Raw genomic sequence first — 24,878 nt, 5'->3', positions numbered from 1 at the left:
TTTAAAGCTCTTAAAACATTTAGAAGAAATTCCTTGAAATATTAAAATACTTGAAGAAAGCCTAGAAAGTGATGGTTTTACTAATTCACCATTCATAGTCTCTGTGATGTTTCTGCCCTCATTAGAAATAAGTAGTGTTATTGTAGCCAAGGGGGGTACTGGCTGAACTGAGTCAAGGCTCAATAAGGACAAGAACAGTGTCCAAATGATAAAAGTTTCCATCTAGCTGCTCCTCTCTTCAATTTCCTTACCGCAAGCAGCCTCCCTAAGAGAGGTAACGGTTCAGCAGTGAAGCATACTATAAACTTGAGAAAGATGAATGATTCTTGTAATTTCTATCATAAATCTGCCATGCACAGAAACAGAGTGGAATTCAAGCTCTGTTTTAATGATGACCATAGAGGGAATTTGTGGAAGTGCCACACGTTTGGATTGTGGTGTGTTGACAAAGGGCCTATGGCTTGAATAGGAGGCAAGATACAAATGTCAGTCCTAAAATATATTGAAAAATGTAAGTGTTAAGAAGAGCGCTTTAGGACTGAAATAGGAGTGAGTGCTCCATAGCTAGAGAGAAACACATTGCTAAACACACTGGTTTACTGGAAAGGTGAGCAGTACTGCTTAAGATACATTAGCAGAGTTGATGAAGCTGGGACTTAGATGAGTTTCAAATGATGATAAAGGAGACTTAGCGGAGCTCCTGAGGAATAAACAAATTTTCTAAAAATACCACATAAGCCATGTGTGAGAGTTGAAGCTTTTTATTCTAAATGTGAGAAATGTTCTTTTACTGTATTTGTATGAGAAAAGAAAGAACATTAACTAATTGGTATGCAAATAGTGATTGATCCTGACCCAGTTCTTAGCTGTCACTTGTCATCCTCCCAGACAATCCAGCCATTATTCCAGTTCACATAGCTAATATTTACACAACCTGGGATGACAGCAGGAGGCAAGTTCACATAATGAGCTCTTGCCCTCCTCCACCCCTTGCATTTTAGTTAAATGCCTCTTTACACTTCTGCACCTTTGCTTCCAAAACTTTTCCTGTGGCCTTTCTCCCTGCATGTGGCCAACAGGACACCTAATTTGATATGGACTCAACAGCCCATGTGCTAAAACCATGCTGAAAAGCAGCTTTCTAGGGAATAGTAATTGTCACGAAGTGCTGGCTGGTGTGTCACAGGACAGCATGGCTGAGAACATTGGATTTGGTTTCTTCCTATGAGAAGATAAGATCTTGGAGACCCAGATATTAGGGAGATTATTTATGCTGTATGAGCTTCATTACTTAATAATGTGCTAATTATTCTGATCATCCCCTGAGAAATTCTCTAGCAGTATGAAGGTACCTAAGTGCCAAAAGAAATGTGACAGCCTTTTTTTTCCCCTTGCTTGAGATCTGAGGATGTATTAGTCGATATTGTGATGAAGGATATTACATGGACAGAACCAACTCTATTTCTGATATAAGTGTTCTGCAATCAGTGGACTGAGAGCAGGCATTAATTTTGCCTGCTCTTTCTAGGAGGTGAAATCCCCTCTGCACTCCACGTGTGTGCTGAAGGTCTGGGTGCAGGCACCAGGCTGCCGTGCAGATGAACTGCAGTGTGAACACTGCAGCAGCTCTGCAACAGCACAGGCAGAGCAGGAACTGCCTGCGCAGAACTCAGGGTTAAGAACTGCTTGGTTTGAACATACACATTTCTAAATACGAAATATTTGTATGTCACATCTTCTTTCAGCATGGCAAGGAGGCTTTATTTCAGTTATATATTTCTGTGGCATATGCCGTGGCATTGTTCCACAGATGCTATCACCACCAACAAATTTCAAAAATACTCATTTTCAAAGTTCTATGACTGTTCACTAGAAGCTCAAACCTCTCATAACAATTTAAAGATACTTGTAGAGGAAAACCGTACACTTATTCTATATTTGGAAGAAGTCAGCATTGTGCAACTCCTCCTCTACGTGTTCATTTCAACTTCTAGTAGCTGGATGCAACAGTTCCTCCTGGTGTTGTTGCTTCTGGACATAGTGTTGCTGCATTAGTGCACCATTGTGCGGGTCTGCATAAAAATGATGCAGCATCGTCTTGTCCTGTGTTGCAACACAGCCAGTTTTCTAACAGGACAAATTCTAAAAGCACTTCCTTCTCTGCTATTTGTTTTTTGTGTGTATACATGTGCACAAAAACACAAAGCACCTTGTGGTTTTTGTATGTTTTGTATTTTACATGCTGTAGCTGTACATGCTGTGCATCTTTAGGCATTTTTAACGATAGCTTATTTAATAATGATACATGAAGAAGACAACTCCATTTGTAACAACAAATGTGTTTGCAGCAATCAAGTACATAATATTCAGATAATGAGCAAAAATGCCTGTAGTGGTATCCAATAGCAGAATAGTTGTTGCTTTTTCTGTGCTGTGTTGAAGTGGCAGAGGGGAAACGGTGATGAAGATAAGGATAAAGACTAGTGGCTCCATGGCATTCCTGATGCACTGCTTGAGGGCTGATAACAGGCTTGGGTTTAGAATTAGTAGAGAGAGCCTATAAATCAGACAAGTGCTTGGAAATTCTGATCTTATATGTTTGGCCTCTGGGATTTATTTTTGTTTGTTTGGTTTTTATTGATTTACACACAGTTAATGGCTTGCTGGAATTTACTCTTAGTCTGATGTGGGATGTAAGGATATAGTATAAGGGAGACACCTCCTCCTTTCAAATCCTAGAGTTGCTAGAGGTTAAAACCTTATAAAAAATGAGCAACAAAGGAGTGCTAGGAACAAATTGCCCTCTACTTTCTGATCCCAGTCACCTGATATAGATCCAGGTTATAAAAATTGAATGCCTTCTGTCACACAGGTGGATTATTACCCATGGACTGGAATGGTCGCTGTCACTGTCTTACCTGTGATCTCCTTTTCCAAATTTCAATTGCTCTGCAAAGCAAATGAAAAGTAAGTGTTTATACTGAACACAGGCATTTCTATTGTGCAGTCTACATAGTAATTCTGCGAATAAGAGAAAACTTTACTCCCACATTTGGAAATCTGATCTTTATTCTTTTTGCCTTTGGTCATTATGTGCATTCTTAAAGAACACAAATTTTTGTCTTCCTTCTCTTTTCACTTCTGAGTCCTCTTGCAGTTCAGAAAAGGAAAATGCTTAGATATAAGACACTTTTCTATTCTGGTATTATTTTAGAGTAAACATCACACCTCATCAGATCAGATTTTCATTACAGTCCTACTAAAGGAAATGGGATTTAAGGATATACTCAAATTTAATAACTTGATTACATTTGCTCAGACATGACTTTAGTAAGCACCATCTATCCTTGAGTAAAACAGGCAGATTGCATAATTAAATACATGAAATGATACTTTTCAATGGTTTCTAAAAGAGCTATAGAGCTACATTCTTCAGAACTTCAGTGAGACCAGAGCATCTGATTCCATTAATTGCCTCTGAAATCTGTACTACTGTGGATGAGGGGCAATACACGCCTTCAAATGAATCAAGGATGCAAAGCAACCTGAGCTGCATCATTCTTGGGCTACGAGGTGATTAGTTTTACAGCCCTTTCTTATGCTAGCTTGGGGAATGGAGCATTATTCATTGCAATGTTGTGCACATTACAGTTCCAGAAAAAGCCCTCGTAATTCCTGGGTATGCTGTTATACACCTAAATCAGCACTCATCCTGAAGTTGTGCTTATTGATTGCAGAATGTCATGCACAAGAATATCAAAACTCTCCAGAAATACTGAAGAGCAGCCAGGATCAGTTGCAATCAATGAACTTGGGTAAGTCTAGGGCATGTTACTGAGGAACCAGAGTAAACAGTTGCAGCAGCACTAAAATGCTGCTAACTGCACAGCAATTGTTACCAATATTTTGTTTGAAATAGAAAACAGGTCAGGTTTGAATTACAGAGCTGTAATTTATGCTTTGGGTTCTGTTGATTATACAATCCACTGGAACCCCTCTCCCATAGCTTATGATGCCATCAGAAGCCACAATGGAATTAGGGCCCTGTAGTTCACAGCACCGTTTATTATATGGCACGTACACCAACACATTTTTTTTATACTTAGTATAAAATGATAAATGAAATTAGGGCCCAACCTGAAACTAAATTAAATTCTTGTGAAAATAATCAGTTATAGAAAGAATACTTCATTACAGTTGAATTGTTTGGTGTCTGTAGATTCAAACATATAATTTGAGAACAACGGCAGCTATGAATGATTGCAATGGTTCCTTGCTTGTAATCTAAAATAAATAAATGAACCGAACACAAAATCACACTCCTTGAACTAAGCATGGGGAAATGGACTTCAGGTAGGGAAGGGTGAGATGGAACCTTTTACCTTTTGAGTACATCACCTTGGAGGGGAACTGCTCATCCAGTTGTGGACTAGAATAACTGCTGCTACCTAAGCATGTTAATGTGACGTTTATCAGTGCTAGGATCTAGGTAAGTGTGGTTCCGAGGAACAGTTTCAGCAGTTGCTCAGCTTGTGAGTAGGGGAACCCAATGTGAGTTTTGCAAGTCTTCCCGTGTACAGGACAACCAGCCCCACTAACTTATGTTCAGTCCATACCATAATATTAAAGTGAAGATTTTGATATTGTTGATTCCCAGCTGTCTATGAGGATGAAGTACACGTTTTGAGATCCTATACTTTGCAAAACAGTAGATTTTAAATCTGTCACTGGTTCAGCATTAGGGTATCCATTATAGACATTTAAATAGTGTCACTTGATTAAGAAATTAACTATACACCAGGAAAAAAGCATTGTTTTTGGTGGAAATTTCTGATTAAGTAAAAAAGCAGCAGTATGGAATTGCTTCATGCCTTAGCAGATTAGAAATAGTACTGTTGGTAATATCTCAGTAGTTGTGAGGGTGAACTATAAGAAGTTTGCTTGGTCATATGACAGCAGAAATATGAAAATATATGAATCCCATATCAGATGTACAACCAAAACTGCCAGTGATCAGCGCAAACTTTGATTTTCACAGCTTTGTCAGATATGTTACATTTTTAATGATGTTTTTAACATAGTTTTCCAAAAGTAATAGAATCATGGAGAAGAAATGATACCATATGTCACATAAAACTGGATGTAAGAGGTACAATACTGCAGTAATGGGACATGCAACCTACTGGGATACTTTTATAAATGGAAATTGATTTTCTCAAGGATTCTTTACTGGCTGAAATAAATTAAATATACATTTAGTTTTCCCAATTTAAAAACCTCTTTGTTAAAATAAGAATAGTGATATAGAGACATGTTCTAATAAATTAAAGCAAGATAAATTATATCCAGCAGCTTGCTGAATACCTCAACTTGCGAGGCTTTTTTAATCTGAAGAATACAATAGGGGCCTCACAGGAAGAGAGCCTGTGGATGTCATTGAAACACTTTGACTACTTATAGATTATTTTAGCTTTGATGATGTAACTGTGTGTCTAGGCTCTTTTTTCCTCTTTCACTTTATGCTTTTAATTTGATAGGATTTTTCTTGTGAATATTTGAGCTGGAGTCAGTTTGGTTTAGGTCAATAGGCCCAAGTATGACCTTAGAAATAAGATAGTCAACCTCAAAATGCTACACAGTTTCTACTCAGACACTTAATAGGTTTTTAGAACATAGATGGAACTGTTGTACTCATTTTGCTGGTATAATTTACTACATTAATGATCAAAAAAGAGTGAAAAAAAATAGACTAAAAATGTTAATTTCAAGCACCATTACAGAAATACAATACAATAAAATAAAAAAATCAGATAAATGTTCATTTGCTGTAAACTGATGGTTGTTAAGAGCCCATTGCCCTAAAGCAAGTTATGCTTGTAGCAGCAGAAGACCTAGGTCACCATCATTTGTGAAATGCAGATTACTTATTGGGGATTTTTGGTAATGTTTTAATAGAAAAAGGGGGTGATTTAAATAGTGTTTCTTCAATAATAAAGTCGTGATTGTTAATACACTGCTGCCTGTTGCTTTAGTGCTAAGGCATTCTTGAATAAATATAACAGACTTAAGTCTCAGTGTAACTTGAACAGTCGGTGTCTTCTGCATCCCAGCCTGGTGCTGGGTAGCCAGTCCTCCAGCTCCAGTTTGTGTTCATGGTCCTACTTACGGAGCTCTCCCTTTCAGCCCTGCCTTTGTAAGCAAGTGGGATCTGAGCTGTGCTTGAAGGGCACTGGAAAGCCCTGGTGTGATACCTGCCTGTTGACTGACTGCCCGTTTGCTGGCAGAGCTGATTCTCTAGCTGAAGGTGAAGAGTCACATATTCTGCTTTACTTGTTACAGGTTCAAATGTTGTTGCATCATTTAACTATCACAGCAACATAACTGTGTTTCCCCAAGACCAAAATTGAACTGCAATGCCTGACAAAGTTCACATTTATAAAAAAACCTACAGTACTCAGGTGACCACAGTAGATCCTCTGTAGCTGCTTCCCTCAGATGATTATTATGTATAAAGTAGAAAGTGATACCAAATAAAAGGGGCATTCAAGGTTAAAACTGGGTAGCATTTGTTGAAAAACAGGTCCTCTGAGAAGATTTCAGTCTCTGCAGCATTAGTCAACTCAAAACAGGTATCAGAGGTGTTTCTCTGGTAAGAGCTGGAAGGCACCCTAACTGTTCAAATTTGTTTAAAAGCTTAGGTATGACAAGCTTGCTCAGGTTAAAGCTGTTGTGCATATTTACATCTCGGTCCAGATCTGAGTCTTGTTAATAATTTGGTTTGTACTACCTATAAATATCTAAACATCAGTCAGGATTTTAAAAAAAAACAAAACTAGCTGTTGAGTACTGAAGGTATAGTAGGAAAAATGTAATTTGGAGTAAAGTATTGGTTGTTTTTTTTAAATAAAATTACTTCTCCAGTGCTCTGTTGCATACCAAAGAGGCCTGGTGACACTTCTGATATACTTCATGCATTCTGACATTTTTACATTTTCAGCCAGATAAACATGTGATACACAGCAGAAATTATTGTATTAAGTTCTTAGTTTCTGCACTGCCTATTGTATTAAATAATGGCTTAGAAAAAATAAAATAAATCCAGTTCATACATAAAGATGATTGGAGTAGAATAATAATTATGTGCATAAGTTCAGACCTTGAGTGTAGTACCCTAAGGGAGAAGCCAGACTCCACACTCAGTAAATGCATGCTCCTGTCGTGAACACAAGGGAAATTTATTTCTAGCTTCGAAGCGAGCTGTATTGAGCCCTGGCTGTGGCGGTGTGGACACAGGCGTTTCTTGCTGAGAGATTCAAGTGAGCTCAGCTGCTCCTCCATGAAGACTTTTGCAATGGAGACTATGCAGAAGTTTCTTTCTCACTATGAATTAGAGCAGATGATCTGCTTCCTCCAGTCTCCTTACATTTTAACTCATAAAATACTCATTGCTTTGAATCTCCTTGCATAAACCACCCCATTGCATAGCAGAAAAGCCCCCTTCACTGTGGAGCATTTGTACTCACTTCAGCGAGGAATAAATTTTTCTCAAAGTCCTTTTTCTGCAAGATTGAGTACACTCTGCAGATTGTAGGGCTACATATGCAAATATTCACTCTAGGGAGCAGTGCACCTGTAATTGGGATTTTGCCCAGGTATCAAGGAGCTGCATGATCGCAATTGTTTTCAGAATTAAAGGATATGGTGCCTAATTTTGCACCCTGTTCATTTTTATAGGTGAGGTGTTTCTGCTGTGATAAGGTAGCAAGACTAATTCCACTAAGTTCTGCGGTGCACTTGAAATTCAGGGAAGGGTACACTACAGCTCCATGAGCAGGGAAAGTGCTGGAAAAGTGCAGTGACTTGGGTCTACAAACCTCTCCACTTTCAGCCTTGTGAAATGCATGGAAATGGAATAGAGCAGTGCAGAATAAATAGAACAGAGTAGAAGCAAAACCTTTGCTTTCTTACCTGTCCAAATCCATTTTAATTTCTGAGAATATATTTCCTCTTTAAATGGCAAAAAAACCGATAGCCCAGAGTAGCTCATACACACCTTATGAAAGACTTAAAATATTCTGTCTGTGAAACTGTTTGTAATTAAAATATTGACACACAATCAATAAACCTATGAAATTGTACTGAAGATAACTCTGCAGTAGTTGCAAAATGTTGTAGTATAATTAATACTGAAATAGTATGAATTAATTTAATCGTAGTATTAAAAATATACCCTGGAGTTTGGAAATTTTTCCTGACAGAATAATAGGAAAAGATACTTGAGAGGTGAATGTTCTGCTTGCTCATGGGTCTCACCTAAGTCTGTGCTTCCCAGCTTTCTTGGGCATTCTTCCAGGAAAGAAAGCCCAACGAGCTCTTTCTGTTCCAGGAGTCCATTGCTGTCAGGGTCTGGCTGTAAAGAGAAACCTGGGTTTGTGTTGAAATGGAGTTGGAAGGGTCCAAGATTATTCCAGGATTTTATTTTGCCAGAGATGCATGTATATTTGTTCTAAAATAGTTTTAAATAGTCAAAGCTCATTATGATTTTATTAATTTTGAGGAATTCTTTCAGTATTTAATGTAGGAATTTGGCTATAGGTTTGCATACGTCTCTCCCCAGAATCTCTTTAAAAATGTGATGATGCAAAAAAGTATTATTTTTTTTAGTGTATGGCTTTATGTTACTAGCAGTAGTTCTGAGGTGGTATGCTTATTTATCCTTTCCTACATTTGATTATGGCTCTCCTGTAAAGTGTATCGGTGATACAGACAATGACAGTAGCACAGCCATAAGAGAGGAGTGTCTGACCACCACTGCCATAACCTAGACCCCCAAAAGAAATCCATATCTTGTAAAACTAAAACTTTAAAAAGAAGCAGTGTTACTTATGATGCTGACAAACAAGCAGCCAAGATAGTATCAGACTTTCAAGGTGTAGGTATTAGCCATAGCTGTATTTAAAACTACTTCTAACTGAAAGGTGTTTCTGTATATTTTGTGCCCCTATGCAAATGCAAATTGCAGATAAGGTTCTTGAAAAGAGATGTTCAAATAGCTTACACTTGGAAAACACAGGACGTGAAATCCAGAAGCAGTTGGTTGTTAAATTTCTCTATTCTGTATGGTTTTTATTCATCCAAAGTGATCTGTTCCTTTATGAGCCTAAAGAGAAGACAACCTCACTAGCATTCCCTAACATTTTGGGGGCTCACTGTGTGGACTGCTGGGTTTTGTGAATTAACAAATTCTCTAAATGAATGCAATAAAAATAAATCAGGGATGCTGCATTGCAAAATGGGCTTTGTTCATTTATTTCTGACACGAATGGTTTAGTTTTAATTATTTATAATCCTTCACAGTGCATTGCTAAATGTGCTGCAACATATTTTGTAAAAGTAATGAAGTCTTTGAAATAGCAACGCACGGTACAGCTGTCAGACCTGTTTGGTACAGTGGGCAGTGTGACCACTGCGAGGGGGAGAGGGAGGTCGTGTTTGCTTTAATTTGCTTGTGGTATGGAAACAACTGCACTCACAGACTTTGTGATCTAGACTTTTTGTTTCTATTCACACTGTCAGGTAGAACTGGCACATCAGGTGCAAGTAAGAGCTGAGGGCCTTGTACTGGGGATTATGCAAGTGTTTTGCTTGTGAAAGGAGACCTGGTGCCAGCCCTCCTAGCCCAAACCGGGAAGCCCACTCAGTGGCTGAATAAATCAGTGTCATGAGTGCAGATAGAAAGAAGCAAGTAATACCAAGGCAGCTGAAACACTTGTACAGCTGTTTTTTGGGAAGATTGGAGACAGCAAATGCTGCAAGTGACAAGGCATATATGAGAATAAGTTAGAAATTGCAAAGTGTATGTACGTTCTCTGGTTTCATGTTTGCAGATCATTGCCGGCTTTCCTGAGTTAGCACTGGGAAATAAAGAAGGACCTCGATTTGGAGGCAAAGTTACCTTAAATAACCCCAAATCTCTTTCATATGATTTTGCATGGGAACTAAGGAATGGAATTGTCTCTTTTCATGCAGGAACAAGGAAAAGAGTAGGGCAGTTGGGGAGGAGGGAAAAAAAATCTCACAAAGAGACAGGTATAATAATTTCATAGGTAGTAAATACAACAGAAATGAGCAGAAGTATATTTTAATCCACCTTTCAATTTATACAAACCCTAAACATTCACTTTTGATTCTGACTCTGTTAGCTCCTATGAGTTTGTAAACTCTAAAACCATTCCATTTAAATTTTCTGGGTTTTATTTTTAGTACTTTTTGTATGTTTGAAGTCATTAACTATTTGAATATTTAGGCCAAGGGCATCCTGGCTGGTACCCGAACCAGCGTGGCCAGTAGGGCCAGGGCAGTGCCCGTCCCCCTGTACTGGGCACTGGTGCGGCCGCCCCTCGAACCCTGGGCTCAGCTGTGGCCCCTCACTGCCAGGGGGACGTGGAGGGGCTGGAGCGTGTCCAGAGCCGGGCAGGGGCTGGGGAAGGGGCTGGGGCACAAGCCCTGTGGGGAGCGGCTGGGGGAGCTGGGGGGGGTCAGCCTGGAGAGCAGGGGGCTCAAGGGGAACCTGATCGCTCCCTCCAGCTGCCTGACAGGGGCTGTAGCAACATGGGGGTAGGTGTTGGTTTCTTCTTGGTGTTGGTTTCTTCTCCCAAGTAACAAGTGATAGGACAAGTGATTGGATATTAGGAAAAGTATCTTCACTGAAATGGTTGTCAGGCACTGCAACTGGGCTGCCCAGGGAAGTGGTTTAGTCACCATGCATGGAGGTATTTAAAAGACGTATTGATGTGGCACTTGGGGACATGGTTTAATGGTGGAGTTGGCAGTGCTAGGCTAACAACTGGGCTCAGTCTTAAATGTCTATTCCAACTTAAACAATTATATGATTCTGAGACCAGGAATGCTAATCATAGTGCAGGTTGTGTAGGATCTAGGATCTTAGAATTCACAGAATATGCTTTGCAGGCTACTTTTTTTCTCATGTCTTTCTCATGAAGCCAATTTCCTGGATTAACATGGGATTTAAAATACAAACCTTGATCCTAATTCTGCAAAGTCCTATTTATGGCCTTAATTTTTATGCACTGATTCTCCAGTAGGCCTGTTCACAGTATGGAAGGGGAAGTACCTATATGAGACTTTGCAGAATTGACATCCAGAAGGCTAACTTTGTCTTAGTCTTCTTCCTTAATTATTGCAATATTGCGCTTATTTAGGGACAGTTGCCAACTACTTCAATTACAGATAGCTGCAGAGCAGCAGGTTGTGTTTATTCATTGATCCTACAATCTCTGATTTTACAACCCTGATATCATTCAGTCGCTGAACCTATAGAAGATGCTTATTCTTATTTTCTTCTACTCTCTTTTGCACCATGACAGAATTTTTTACCCTTTGCTTCTGACCATTCCAGCAGCATAACTGGGTGCTGCCTCTTCTTCCTTTTCCCTTCCACAGGAGTGCTGGGTGTTCATTAGGGGGAAAAAAAAGAAGAAGAAGAAGAAAAAAAAAAAAAAAAGTGGTGCTATCATACCCAAGTTGTCTCCTCCATTGAAAGTCTCACAGTGGGTTAATCTAAATTCTAAAATCAAAAGCAGTGGTTCTTTGTAGTGCCCCTTTCTATTCTCTCGGGGTTATGCCAGAAAGAATTCTTCCTTACTGTATTACCTCCACCTCCTCACAGCATATGGAGACATTCTGAATTCAGCTAAAAAGAACGTATATGTCTTATTCCAGAAACAACATTTTCCCGGTGTCCATACCATGTACACGTTCCACTACATATCCTGATCCTTCTCTCAGCCCTCCTCTCTTCAAGGACAGCAAGTTCCTACAAGGTCTCCTGTAATGATCATGCTTTCCTCTAGGCTTGTCATAGCAGACATTTTGCTCCTGCTTCCCTATTGTAAAATTGTTGAGATTTATATAAACAAAAGTAGCTGTCCCTGGTACACTGATTCATCCAAGTGATGTAAAGCTAAAATGTTACAGATGAGCCTGCAGGAGTTTTGTAGGGGTACCATGTAATGAGCCGATAAACCACACAGTTACTGCATTCTCAGATGTCATTTACTTTCTCCAGGGCAGGGAAAGCCAATATAGGGTGAGCAGTAATGGTCTCCAGCAACTATAAAAACAAAATGAAAAGTGACACTTTTCAACTCAGCAAAAAATAAAAGTGAGCTCTCCTTCTTTGCTCCTCTGAACACTTGAGTTTTAGCTTCCAGCCAGGGCTGTCAGTTTGGACTAGACTCAGCAAAGTGAAAGTCTCTACTGAAAGCATTATATCATCATCTTAATCTTTCTCCCTACTTTTTCTTGTTAATTCATCTTTACTAGGCCTTTATTTACCTACTATCATACTGGTTTTGTTTCTTATACCTAAGGCATCCATGATGGTTTCCCATATGGAAAAAAGGTTGGACCTTAATTTTAGCATAATAAGGATCAAGTGGTGCTGTCTTATAAGGGCACTTCTTGTTCGCTTGTAGTGAGAATGTCTGTGCCTGTTCTGTAAAATTTCAAGTCCTGTTTTTTTCTCTATGTGTAGGTCAGTATTACTGAGCTGCTTTCTTTGGGAAAAAGAGTAACTTGAGAACCTCAGATGAACGACTTATAGAAGTGTACAGTACTATTTATAGCAAATGTCTATTTCTTGGGTTTTGCTGAAAGCAGAATACTACCACTGGCTTCAGAAATGTGAACTAATTCCTGGTCTGTTTCAAGAAATTCAAACAACATCTCCCCCATTGTCTGCACGTTTTTACTTGCACTGTTACTGATTCTTCTGCAGCTGCTCAGCAGCCTGTTCTCCTGACGCTCTGTGCCCGAGGTTTGGGTTTCTGTTCTGTCCTTTCGCTTTCATCATCTCAAATGCATTATTCATGGACAATTTTTTGACTCCCTGCAGATTCTATATTTAGAGCTTCCTCTTCTTCCTCATTGTCATCTCTGTTCTTCTCTATGAAGCCATCAAGTACTAGAGTATTTCTCATGCACGCCTTAGACCAGTGACTGCTGTAGAGTTTTGGAACCAGAACAGTGTTTGATATGTATGAAACAGTTGTAAGACAATTTCACTACCCTTCCTTTTCCTTGTTTCTTGTTTCCTTGTCTACACAGAACTGGAGAGCTGCAGCTTTTTGGCCAGGAGATCTTAATCTGCTGGCTACTAACGGCTTGTACATTTGTCTTTGCAAAGAGTTAAGCTTCCTGAAACACATGTACCCATCTTCACTGCTCCTATCTTGTCTCCAAATCCTGCCTGTTCATTACATTATTACCTAATTACTTTGCTAGTATTTCCGTACACAGGCTGTGTCCAGATGTGAAGCATTTGCTAGACTTTCTGTATTAAAAAATAAATGGGATTATACCCCTATATGGAGGATTACCCACCCGCTTTCTCATCCTCCATTAGGTTCCAGAAAATTGCAGTCTGTCTTTTACTGTCATGTTAACTCTTTGTGCAGACAATATTGTATGTATGCTCGCTATTACAGTAAGATATTATCTATCAAACTTAATTTTGCGTGTACTACAGCACACTTTAAATATGCAAGTTTTAAAAGCATATAGGGATCCTCCAGTGAGTAGCAATTTTAAGTAAGTTACAAATGTTCTAGACATCCAGTCACACATTGAAGAGATGACCAGAAATATTGTGCTGGACAAAGCTGGACTCGGATACAGCCATATACTAAACCACAGTTTGTTTCAGGGGTCTCATGGAAGGGCAGCTGCTGATGCCTGTACAGGGTTTGTGCAGTAGTTTATTTCAGTTTCAGGAGTGGGTCGCGGTTCTGCCTTTCCCACTTTTCTTGCCTGCACGTGATCTAAGAGCCAGGCAAGGACTTCATGTTTTTCTGTAGCGTTGTGCTTCCTGAAAGTGGACCTTGAGGTGCTTAAGCTCTGCTGGACTCTAACCCCCAACCTTCAGGCATGAAAACAGTCCATTTTAATCACCTCAGGCCCCCACTTTTTTTTTTCTTTTTATTTATTTACTTTTGAATTCATTCCCATATTGGAAATAATATATTTCGTTTAAGAATGTACTATTACTGAAATAAATATTTATATTAAAAAGTTTCTAAAACTAAAAGCTGGGAAAAAAATCAGCTTCTCTATTTCAAGTTCTCCTTCTGACATTTTATGAGCATCTTAGATCTAGCAGTCACCAGAGTCAGGTTCTGTAAGAACAGAATAGACAATGATTTCAGAGAACGCTTACTAGGAAACCGCTAGTAGAAGACGGACAGTTTTCTGAGTACCTTCCCCCTCAGCCTTCATGACAACCTGTCGTCAATGGTTAGTCTCTCAAGACCCAAACCATAGTATTGTTCAAACACTTGACTTTTTCCTTGGGAAGCTAGCACAGCTAGAAATGGGTTACTGAGCATTCTTGAAGGAAGCTTTCTGTCCTGTTTAAGTGGATGATGCTAAAAAAACTTTGAACCACCTATTAGTGAGCTGTTAAATACAGTGAAAGCAAATATACTCCCACACACATTCATTTTTCATGATCAGAGAAATAAAATAACCTGCAGCTTAAGACATGCATGACTTTATGCAGGAGAAAGGAAGGCAACTCTCTAAGAACAGGTGTGTAATTAGTAAAAGACTGTATGACGGTGTATTTTGAGAAATAACTATTTCACTGTGGATAAATCTTCAGGATTAGTGTGAGTTACAGTTAAATTCCTCAATTATATTGGAGTAGAGAAAGAGCTCAATAGATCCATGATAGAATACAGAATAGACTTGGTTTCATCATGTAAGGATAAGAATTTGATGCAGTAGTTGCAGGGGGAATATACAGTTCCCTAAATCCTAATATTATAATCCTAATATAATTTCTGTCAATACTCAAGATTATTGCTGCTTTGTCTCCACGTCCAATTTAGTTGTCACTGGGGTTTCTTAAAATTTATGGGTTTTACTCACTTGGAAGTTTAAGCCTAAAAGTTTCTAAGCCGATTTTATATTTTGGTGAGCTAAAATAGGTTAAACACATAATTTGATGTCTTTTCAGAAATAAACAATATTGATTCTTTTTTTTTCTCCAAAACTTTTTAAACTCAAAGGACACTATGCACTGCTGTAAATTTTAGACAATTTTTTTTTTTTTCCAGATTAAACTCTTATATGAAAGGACTGTGACCACCTCTATGTTCTTTCCCTCCTACACACAAAATATAACACAGGCATACTTCTGTGAAGGAGTGGGGGTCAGCAAGCTTAGCGGTGGTCTCGTGCATTTTACACAAGGATCAGGTAACTTGCACATTGAACCCGGTAATTAGTGCAATGTCTCGTAAAATCAGACTTCAGTTTTATTACAGACCATTAGCTATTAATGTAATAAATTTAAGAAATTATTACAATTGTGGCAATTTGGATCTACAGATAAAAACCTAGACTCAGCCTATGTATACTAAAATTAATTTAATTTCTATTACTTATTTTGATATGTGGTATCTGCATTCTATTACATCAGGTGCATCAGAAGTAATTCCATGAATAAGTGAATTACTGTTTATTACAAAGTTTATAGCCTGTAATGTGTGCGGGTATATGAGTATTGGAATGAAGTGAAATGAAAGTCCTATATATAGATGTAAAAGTATTTAATATTCTAACACAGAGTTGACATGCAGTGAGAAAGCATAGCTTCCAGAAATCCATACCATTGTTTCAAAGAGAAATATTAAAAATGCAATCCCAGGTATTCATTTATGGATCAATAAATAGCAGTCATATAGTTTTATGGCTATGTTTAATCTCACATATGTAAAATCTCCAGTGATATATGACCACTATTTATATGCATCTTAAGAGCTCTTCTATGAGAATATTTAGCATTCTTCCCTTGGGAACTACACAGTTAAGAGAAAAATGAACATGAGAGCCTGGAAGAACAAATACACTCACAGATGAAAACATCATTTATAAGTAACAAGTCATAGAGAAATCACACGTACCGGTCGAGTATAACATTGACATTTCTATAAGCTCAGGGCTGTGCTATAAGCCACGCAGGCCAGTTCAGTCTAACAGGCTGTTAAAAAACTCTCAAGAATTCTCCACTACCTGCTGCTTCTGCCCAATTTTCCAATGCTACACGGCTCCTGCTTCAGGAGGCGTTCCTGTCCCTTGCTCAGAACACTTGGCATGTTTGTAACCTGCCTCCGTAACCTCTGCTCTCAGATGTGGTGGCTGCTGTTTGGGCAGAATACCTGTGCATATGATGTTGGCTAAATCTTGATCTCTTTAATAGAAACAATGAGGAGAAATAAGGCATAACAACATGGTAATATCTCAGTCTGACCTCTGGTCTCTAATAACTTTTCCATCAAATTACTGACTTAGCCCAAGTTGATTTTGGCAAATTCCCGTTTCTTAACCTTTTCTATGTCTCCTCTGTAATGAACCAACTCATGTTCCTGCAGTGGTTTCCTTGCCAAGGAGGAGGTGTGTTTCCTTAAGGATAGTTTCAGCTTCCTACTTGTGTCTCAGGAAGATAGAGTTTCTGTTCTTTGGCAGAGATGGATCTTTGGTTTGACTCAATATAGTAATTCTCATTTTTATAACATTTACTTATGATACGCTCACATGGGGTTTCATGTTCTGGTTTTGACACATCTCATTTATATAACAGTTTCAAGTTCAAAGATGTCATGGTTCTCTTTACAGATGAGAAAAGCGAAGCACTGTTAGATTATGTGAATCACAGAGGATGTCTGTATAAGACCTGTAACGAAAGTTAAAAAGTCCTTAACTGCCAGGTCTGTGCTGTGTTCGCTGGCTATTTAACCTATGGAACATATCCCCTTACCATTCAAATTATGTGGATTAATATATAATTCTTGTTTTAGATATTGTCATATTTATATTCTTAATTAACCCTAATATTACCTTTTCTGTGAAGTATATTGTCTCTCTAAGCACAGCACTTAGCCCAAGTTTTCCTCCTGAGCTTTTGAAAAAGCTGTACAGAATAAAAAGGGAGACACTGTTGGAGAATGCAAGCCATTAAAACTTTGTAGTTGTTTTCAATTTGTATCTATTAAAAATATGCACATGTTTTTAATTGGAATAAATGTTGACCTACAAAGAAGACAAGAATCCTTCCAATTTAAAACAAACAGGCAAGAATAAGTAACTCACCTCTCCTTGCATCTACTAGATTTCAGATCTGACAGATTATCCTTCAGATTCCAGCTATGTTAAATCCTCCACAGTCTAATAATCAGAATGCATATTGACAAATGCTACTGTCGCATAAGTTGGGAAAGATGGCCTTGTGTTTTAAGAAAAAGGTGAGATATGAGACTGATTAATTTATTTCCAAAAATTTTTAACAGAAGCTGTTGAGTCAAAGTTATTTTTTCAGTATATTTTCTAGTGACAATGATCTGAACTCTTTTGAAGCTTTTTGCAGTAACAGGGATTATTAGATTCCCTCCTGTCCCTCTTTATTATAAGAAAAAATGCTATTTTACAAGTGTTTGCCTTGATTTTTTAACTTTTGCTAGGTGTTTTTTTAATAATCTTTAAGAATTTTTTAAAAACTGAACTGTATGAACAAAAATGTATTTGTATTACTTTTACGGGGCAATAAGTATTCCTTTATCTCCTCCATACATCTCATCAGCTGTTGAGTATGGATATGAATATCTAACTCATTGGTTGCTGTGAAACTAAATCATTTGTCTGGGAAGTTTAAAGATCCTTGGATTTTAAGCCCTATGGATATATAATTAAGAGCATAAGGAACAGGGTGAGGACCTGAGCTATGGCTCATACCCAGTTTTGATGAATAATATATGTGTAATGAAAAAAGAAGGTTGAAGTAATCACTAAATTAACTCTGACTTTTCTGGAAAGAGCATCAGGGTCTGGAGCGTCCTTCCCTTTGGCCCCAAGAGGAGGCAGGGTAGACCTGGGCTCTTTGCTTCCGTGGAGGACTGGTCTTTTGGCAAGGCACTACGGGCTGTGCTGCGGACTGCAAACCCCGCTCCTGGAAGGGATTTGAACCCAACTATTCCATAAAAAGGAGTGTGAATATTATAACAGCCGACACAGACAGATAAATCCCATAACACTGTTGAACTCGACAGAGACTGTACGTTTTGTGCAAAAATACGTAAGCCCTGAGACTGTCAAATGAAAGAGAGAACTTTATACTCTCTGTTCCCCACTGATATATGTTTGGCTGTCATCTTATTTCATAGTTCAGGCAATTGAAACACTGTTCAAATGTGTATCATAAACTTATAGACGAGAACATTTCCCTACTGGATTTAAACCATTACCCCCAAAGGTGTTCAAGAAACCCTGCTGTGTGTCGCTTTTTAAGATCAAGGGGCATTTTTGATGTTAATGCCTAGAAAAGGCAGATGAACACTAACAGCTGCTTATCCACAGGCTGGTGAATTGAACAGGGAAGTACTTCTGTTCTGGAAGTCAGATCTCCAGAGAAAAATGATAAATTGTGAGCATCTCTAAGTAAGAGTGATAGTCTCTAAGGATAGTTGAGCAAGGCTGATAATATAAAATATGTAAAATGTGGAAAATATTTAATACTTCTATTTCTTTGCTCTAAAGAGTTGGAGGGGTTGTGTTAACAATATATATGGTGCTACTGTGCTCAGGCATGCAGGAGAAATGCAATATATTAATTCTCAAATCACTAGTTTGTGAAATGCGTTTCTGGTATCCAGGGATTTTCTTTCAGGACTGTTACACTGATAAGGAGTCAAGGGCAGTCTCCTCATGGGCTGGGATGACTCTCATGGGAGAAGAAGGGAATAGAAGAAAAGGAACAGCAGATCAAGAGCTGGACAGTTTAGTGTTTCTTTGCTTCCAGATGCTGATTTATTTACTATTTTTTTTAGCTCTTCAGTCTGCAACTATTTAAAGCCCTCTAGCAGCTTCATTTCTGAGCTATGGTCTGCCCTCCTGAGTGCTGATGAATCAACTCTGTAAAAAGGCATTCTGTAAGGAGTCATGGCGTATGAGGAGCACCTCCCACTGGGTAAGGTAATTCCTATGGGACAGACAGAAAAAGAAGCTTTCCCTGCAGACCTCAATAACAACGTTATGGCATGAAAGTCACTGTGAGAAAAATACTCAGGAGGCCAGAAACAATGTGGAAGGATGTCTAAGATGCCAAGTATTCTCCATTGTTTGATCACCCTAATAGAATAACCTTGAAATTTTGCTGGCGTTTTAATGCAAGGATCCCAAAGTGAAAGCCTGGAGGAAGGGGAGAGATACAGCACCGTCAAAGGGCTCAAGATGCACTTGTTACTCAGGTTTTACCATCAGGGCTCAAATCATGCAAAATTAGATCAGCTGGAAGGAACCAAATACGCTCTCCTTTTCTGAAGTCTCTTTGAAAGAGGGAGACAACATAGATACCAGGTGCGTCCTGCCAGGTAGCCTCATGTGAGGGGAGCTCCTTTGCAGGCAGAGGTGCAATTTGTTGTTTCCTGTACCAGGTTTAATGAAAGAGGTCTGAGAACCTATAACCACAAACAAACAAATAAAAAGAAAAAACAAAATAAAAAAGAAAAGCAGTATTGTTACCTCTTAACTGGTCAGCTAGCTAAACTGAAAGTTCCAGTGGATTTTTTTTGGTTATAAAAAAAGAAATAATGACAGAGACAGGTATCTTTTTAAGGCATTTCCATTTTCTTGCCAGAAAAGAAAAAAAATATATTGGAAAACGTCCTGCTTCCCTGAGTGGAATGGATCAAAAATAACAAAAGACAGTTTAATCAAACTTCCAAGTGTTTTTCTTTTCAGCCAGACTGCTTAGGAAAGCTCTTTTTGGACTTTGTCTCAATACCATGTTTCCAGTCCTTATTTCAGGTGTCTTTCCAGTTTTCAATTTCCTATACGTCTCCATTGTTGCTGCTCTCTGACAGACATGTAACTCCAGCAGCCCAGGTTCTATGCCTTGCATATAAGTCAGCACCCACCCATCCACCCCCGCCCCGATTCAAATCCTGCAGCTTTTTGTCATATACCTGTATTTTAGGTGGAGCACCTGGACTTTCTTGAATTTTTTGGTTGCCTAACAGAACATAATGATTTTCTACACTTACATTGTGTGAAACACATCCCTTCAGTCTGTCAGCCTCAAGGAACTGTAACCACAACCATTTTAATAGCTTGAGAGAATTTTTAAAAACTGAAAACTGGGATTAAGATTGTAAATTCTTATAAAAGGAAGTTGATACTCAGTTACATGTGGCTTCATGATTTATGACTGGTTCCTGCTCGACAGATCCTAGTTTGCCAGCAAGGTCTTTGTGATCAGAATTTTAGGTCCTTTGAGTTTCAGTGATAGATTCCTTAAAGCTCCTCAGGCTTCACTGGGTAATTGTTTCATCTCTAGTGTGTCGCTTTAGGCCCAGGGAAATGTGGGATCTTTTTTAAAACAGTTATTGTACTTTTTGAAAGCTGTTTGTAATCTACAATGCTGAGCAAAAATAAAAGCAGAAACAAGACCAAATAATGTCTAACGCCTTGCTTGGCTCTGGAGGGCGGTTTTATAGTCCACTGTCTGATACTCTATTTGGTGAAGAATCCAAGGACAGAAGGAGAAATATAATGAGACTTGGTGAGTTTTGACTTGAATTTCTAGCATGTTTTTCCTTTCAGGTGAGGAACTGCGTGTGAAAGATCTGTGGTTTTTAAATCGAAGTGAAGCCAAAAAGCCTTCTGCCAGCAGAGTTAGTTTCTCAGGTTGTGCTTAAAATGGTTCCTCCCTTGCATGCACAAATCAGCTTCCTCTGTGAAAGCAGTAAAAAACCTGGCTCAGAAATAACTTACATCAGTTTTGATGGAATAATTGTAGGCCACAAATCTTACAGCTGTGTTTCAGTTTTTCTCCAAAGTATCACCAGCTTTCCCCCAGTCAGAAACTGCAGAACCTTACCCGTTCAGTTGTACATGGATGGACTTTTGGCTGCGCAAATCACATGCAGCTCACAAGTTTGTTCAGATTTAGTAAGGTTGCGCAAAGAGTTTAAGTAGCACATAACAGCATAGTCCTCACTGGAAAAAAATTGGTAGGGGCATAGCATGTTCTGCTGTTGCTCAGTGGGAGGCAGAAATTCCTGCCTTCCTTTGACACAGAGACTAGAACCCCTTCTATAATCCCTTTCGGTATCATCCTTACAGCTACACTGAGGCCGTCACCAGTCCAGGTACAGGTGCAAACATGTGAAATTAGAGGAACGTTAAGGGAGAATTAGTGCAGAGCTGCCACATGCATTTTGCTGCCTGGAATATGTTCAACTCCCTCATGAGTTTCATGGGATTCAGGTTTTCAGTTTGGTAAGAACGATTTTGAGTGTTATTTTAATGACACTTTGAGCCATGTATTTTCTCCTTTACATTTCTTCTTCTCACTTTATCATCTCACTTCCTCCATTCTGTTGTCTTTTATGCTGCTGTATCCTTTGATAGTTTTTCCACTGTACTTTTATACTTACTTTCCATTTGTTGTGTTTTCCTTTATTTAACTATTTTTTTCCTTTCTCATTCTCTCACTCCATTACTACCATCATGCTTTTTCCTTTCCCACATTCCTAAATTAGGTATCACTTGCTGTCACTTATGGTAATCATTCCTAGTGTTTCCACTTTTCTTTCTCTTAGTTTCTCCCATGAGATAAAAACATACCCATGCACATATGTACAGAGTTGTTTGCTTCTAGCCACAACCACCCTTGCAAACATGCGTCCCAGTTACACACACATTACTTCAAGGGGTCTTTCCACTGATTCTTACATATCCAAGACCTATTGCTGACTCCACTGAGGCCTCATTGTTGTGTATCTACCCAGTGCAAAGGGTAAAGGCCAGGGAGGGACTGGGAGCAGTAGCAATGCCTGCTTTTCCCTCTGGATGTCAAATAGGCAACAGCAGAACAAGACCCAGCACATCATGCAAGTGATTCAGGCTGAGGACCCCTGAGCAAGATGACAGCAGCACTGGAGGATGTTTCCAGCAGTGGTGGCGAGTCCTGGTCCTGCAGAACTCAGACACCAGCAAGGGAAAGGACTTGCCTGGCTTTGCTCTCGCTGCCTTGCTCCTGGAGGGAGGCTTTCAGCTGCAGCCCAGCAGGTCAGTGTCCTCCGTGAAATCCACCAGTGGTTGGATTTGCACGTGTGGCCTTAAGCCTGGAGTCCAGCACTAAAGCAATACAAGATACTGCGGGTTCTCTATGTCAGCAGAGACTTCATGTGGAAAATATACTGTTTAAAGTATCATTCAACTGTAAAATAATCTAATGCTTGCATAAAGTAAACCTCATTGACTACCTTTTTAGCAAAAGCAGCTATGAATAAAATAGATGCTTTCTTGAAAAGCCTTTGAAACCTTGGGAAAACCCAGAACTCCTTCTGCCTGGAACTGTTCCTGAAACTCTGTTTTGTTCGGTTATTCCTTTTTCTTTCCTACCTGCTTTCTAGCCAGCCTGTGCGCTGAGAAGCAAGGGCTGCTGCTTTGTGGTCGGTGTGGCACAGCACCAGCAAGGCTGGCACTCAGCATGTCCCCTTTAGCCCGAGGGAAACATGCACTAAAAGCCTGGAGAACTAGACGTGGGGCAGTGGAGACAACCTGCTGCTTCTGAGCCAGTTGTTTGTGCTGCTGCCGACTCTGCCCACTGCTCTTCCTGGGGAAGGGGCAAAAGTGCCTCTTTATTTGCTTACAGTGGTACCTCAGGGCTAAGCTGTCACCTGCATGCAGAGTCATTTGCAAACAGGCTGTATTGCTGGGGAGCAGAAATGTGGTTTTTTAAACTCTAAGCAGATTTATAGTCTGGTTTCCTGTCAGATCTTTGCATTTTCCTCTCCGCCCCTCCCAGCCTCTGACACATTTTTTCTTACTTTGTGTGTCGCTGTGCTCACTCTGGCACCAGTGCACCAGCTTCCTTCACTCCTGATTTTCCCTAAACTTTTGTCACTTTAGGGGCAAAAGGTTGTTTTTCTTCTTGTGTTTCCTTTACTTTTCCACCACTGCAGAGCACAAATAACCTCTCCAAGACTCCTGGAGAGACATCGCCAGTTGAATGGAGGCGACGTAGAGAGTTTCACCCTGCAGCAGCTGCAGCAAGACAGCCTGGTCACTCATGAGCACCCAAGGTAAGGCAAGCAGCTGTCAGGTCAGCTCCACCTCACTGCTGACTAGGACAGCACTCGACTCTCATCGCTACAAGTTCCACTTTCACCTTTCACCTTTTTTGTGTTCTTTTTCAAAAGTATGTTTCTTTGAAAACAGTTGCGTTTGTGCCTTCCTTGCCCTCAACAGATCTCATTGTACTTTGCATGCATCGACATTTGGAGTTCAGCGTTCAGTGAGGTAAACAGGCTGTAGCTGGAAACGCAAATGTGTTCTTAAAGAAAGTGTGCACTTGGAAGGAGAGTTGAAATGGAGGTCTAGAGGGAGGATATGAAAGGACCGATCATCAGCACTGGTCCCCAGGGAATTTCTTGTTCTTCCCATAGTGTGTTGTGCCCTAGACTTTTCTTTAAATCTCTTCACTGGGGATTTATACTTTATGTTAACTAATAAAATATTTCTTCTTTTTTTTCCTCTCTCTTTTAATTTGTTCTTCTCACTTCCTTTATTCTTTTCTAACCTTAATGTATCTCTTATTTTTATACCTGTTTTTCATCAAGCATGTTTTCTGTGTGACAAACATGTCCCTTGTTTGATCCTTTCCCTCCGCTTTCTCTTTCTTGCCTGTGCAACAGACTGTACATCCTCCCCCATGTTTTTAATCTTTCTCTCCTTCCCCTCTGTTAGTTCCTTCTCTGTCTTGTGTTCCCCTTTCCCATTGTTCCTGTAGCTTCTCAGGCACTCTTCTACTTCCTACTTCATCCCCTTTCTCACGTACACAGCACACACTGCTGCCCTGCAAAGTTAGTTTTGCACACGCAGTGGTGTTGCCTCTCCAGTGAATTGTCCATGCACACACATGCTGCTTTCCTGTCTGTCCTTTCAGGTACATGTGTAGGATTTTCATATTTACAGGTTTGGGGATGCATCCCAAAATACAAGACTTTTACGCTTGCACAGCTTCCTTCCAATTATCAGGCTTGTATTTAGTCATTCACAACACAACACAACAAATACCCACTGTCATCCTGACACTCCATTTCTTTGTCTCACAGACAGAATTTTCTAACACCTATAACACACCATAGTTTCCTCTCCACTCATAAATACAGCGTGCCTTGACTTTGTGAATTCTGTCCCTTCTCTTCCCATCATCCCACTCTTTCCTAAGTTGTTACTGCAACTCTCCACCCCGTTTCTCTGTGTGTTTTTGTCTCGATGTTGCTTTCACGTCAGGAGGAACTACTGATGCAGATGGTCTTAGTCTCTGCTGTCTTCGCATCCCCACTGAGTACCTGTAGGGGAACTGGAGGAAGTATTGCAGTCTCTCAGCTCCTCTTTCCTTTGCAGAATATGCAAGCTGCAGCAGAGTAGGAGCTTAGAGATGGTACTGGAGGTACATGAAAAAATGGGAGATCACAATCCAAAATGTCTTTGGAAAACAGTAAAAATAGTTCTAGTTGATTGTAAGCCTTTTTTCTAAACTTCAAAAGTTTTAAACTTCCTGCCCCACAGCAGAAATTCTGGTCTGACTTTAGTTTAGTTTTTGTCCTGTGTGATTCCAGATCTCAGAGGTAGAGGTTCTCAACTCTAATGCTGTAGCGGGGGTAACTGTGCTCCTAGGATCTGGAAACAGCTCGTTTCTTTTATGCCAGATATATTGGTGAATCACCAAGATCAGGCATGGCTTAAAACTGCATCCAAGGACAGTATCTGGTATTATTCCTTGCTTAAGT

At 39.5% G+C, this 24,878-nt stretch overlaps 1 protein-coding gene across 1 annotated transcript in view; it reads left to right on the top strand.

The window, feature by feature from the left end:
- Window positions 1-20,078: 20,078 nt before the first annotated feature.
- Window positions 20,079-24,878, top strand: part of CARD11 (caspase recruitment domain family member 11) — a 49,510-nt gene continuing 44,710 nt past the window's right edge. Inside the window, exons 1-2 of the mRNA XM_040592059.1 lie at window positions 20,079-22,146; window positions 23,046-23,165. Coding sequence (XP_040447993.1) covers window positions 23,153-23,165 — 13 coding nt within the window. The 5' untranslated portion in view covers window positions 20,079-22,146; window positions 23,046-23,152. The remainder of the gene's footprint in view (window positions 22,147-23,045; window positions 23,166-24,878) is intronic.

This window comes from Falco naumanni, chromosome 4, assembly GCF_017639655.2.
Source record: "Falco naumanni isolate bFalNau1 chromosome 4, bFalNau1.pat, whole genome shotgun sequence".
Lineage (NCBI taxonomy): Eukaryota > Metazoa > Chordata > Aves > Falconiformes > Falconidae > Falco > Falco naumanni.
This window is presented reverse-complemented; position numbering and strand designations above follow the sequence as displayed.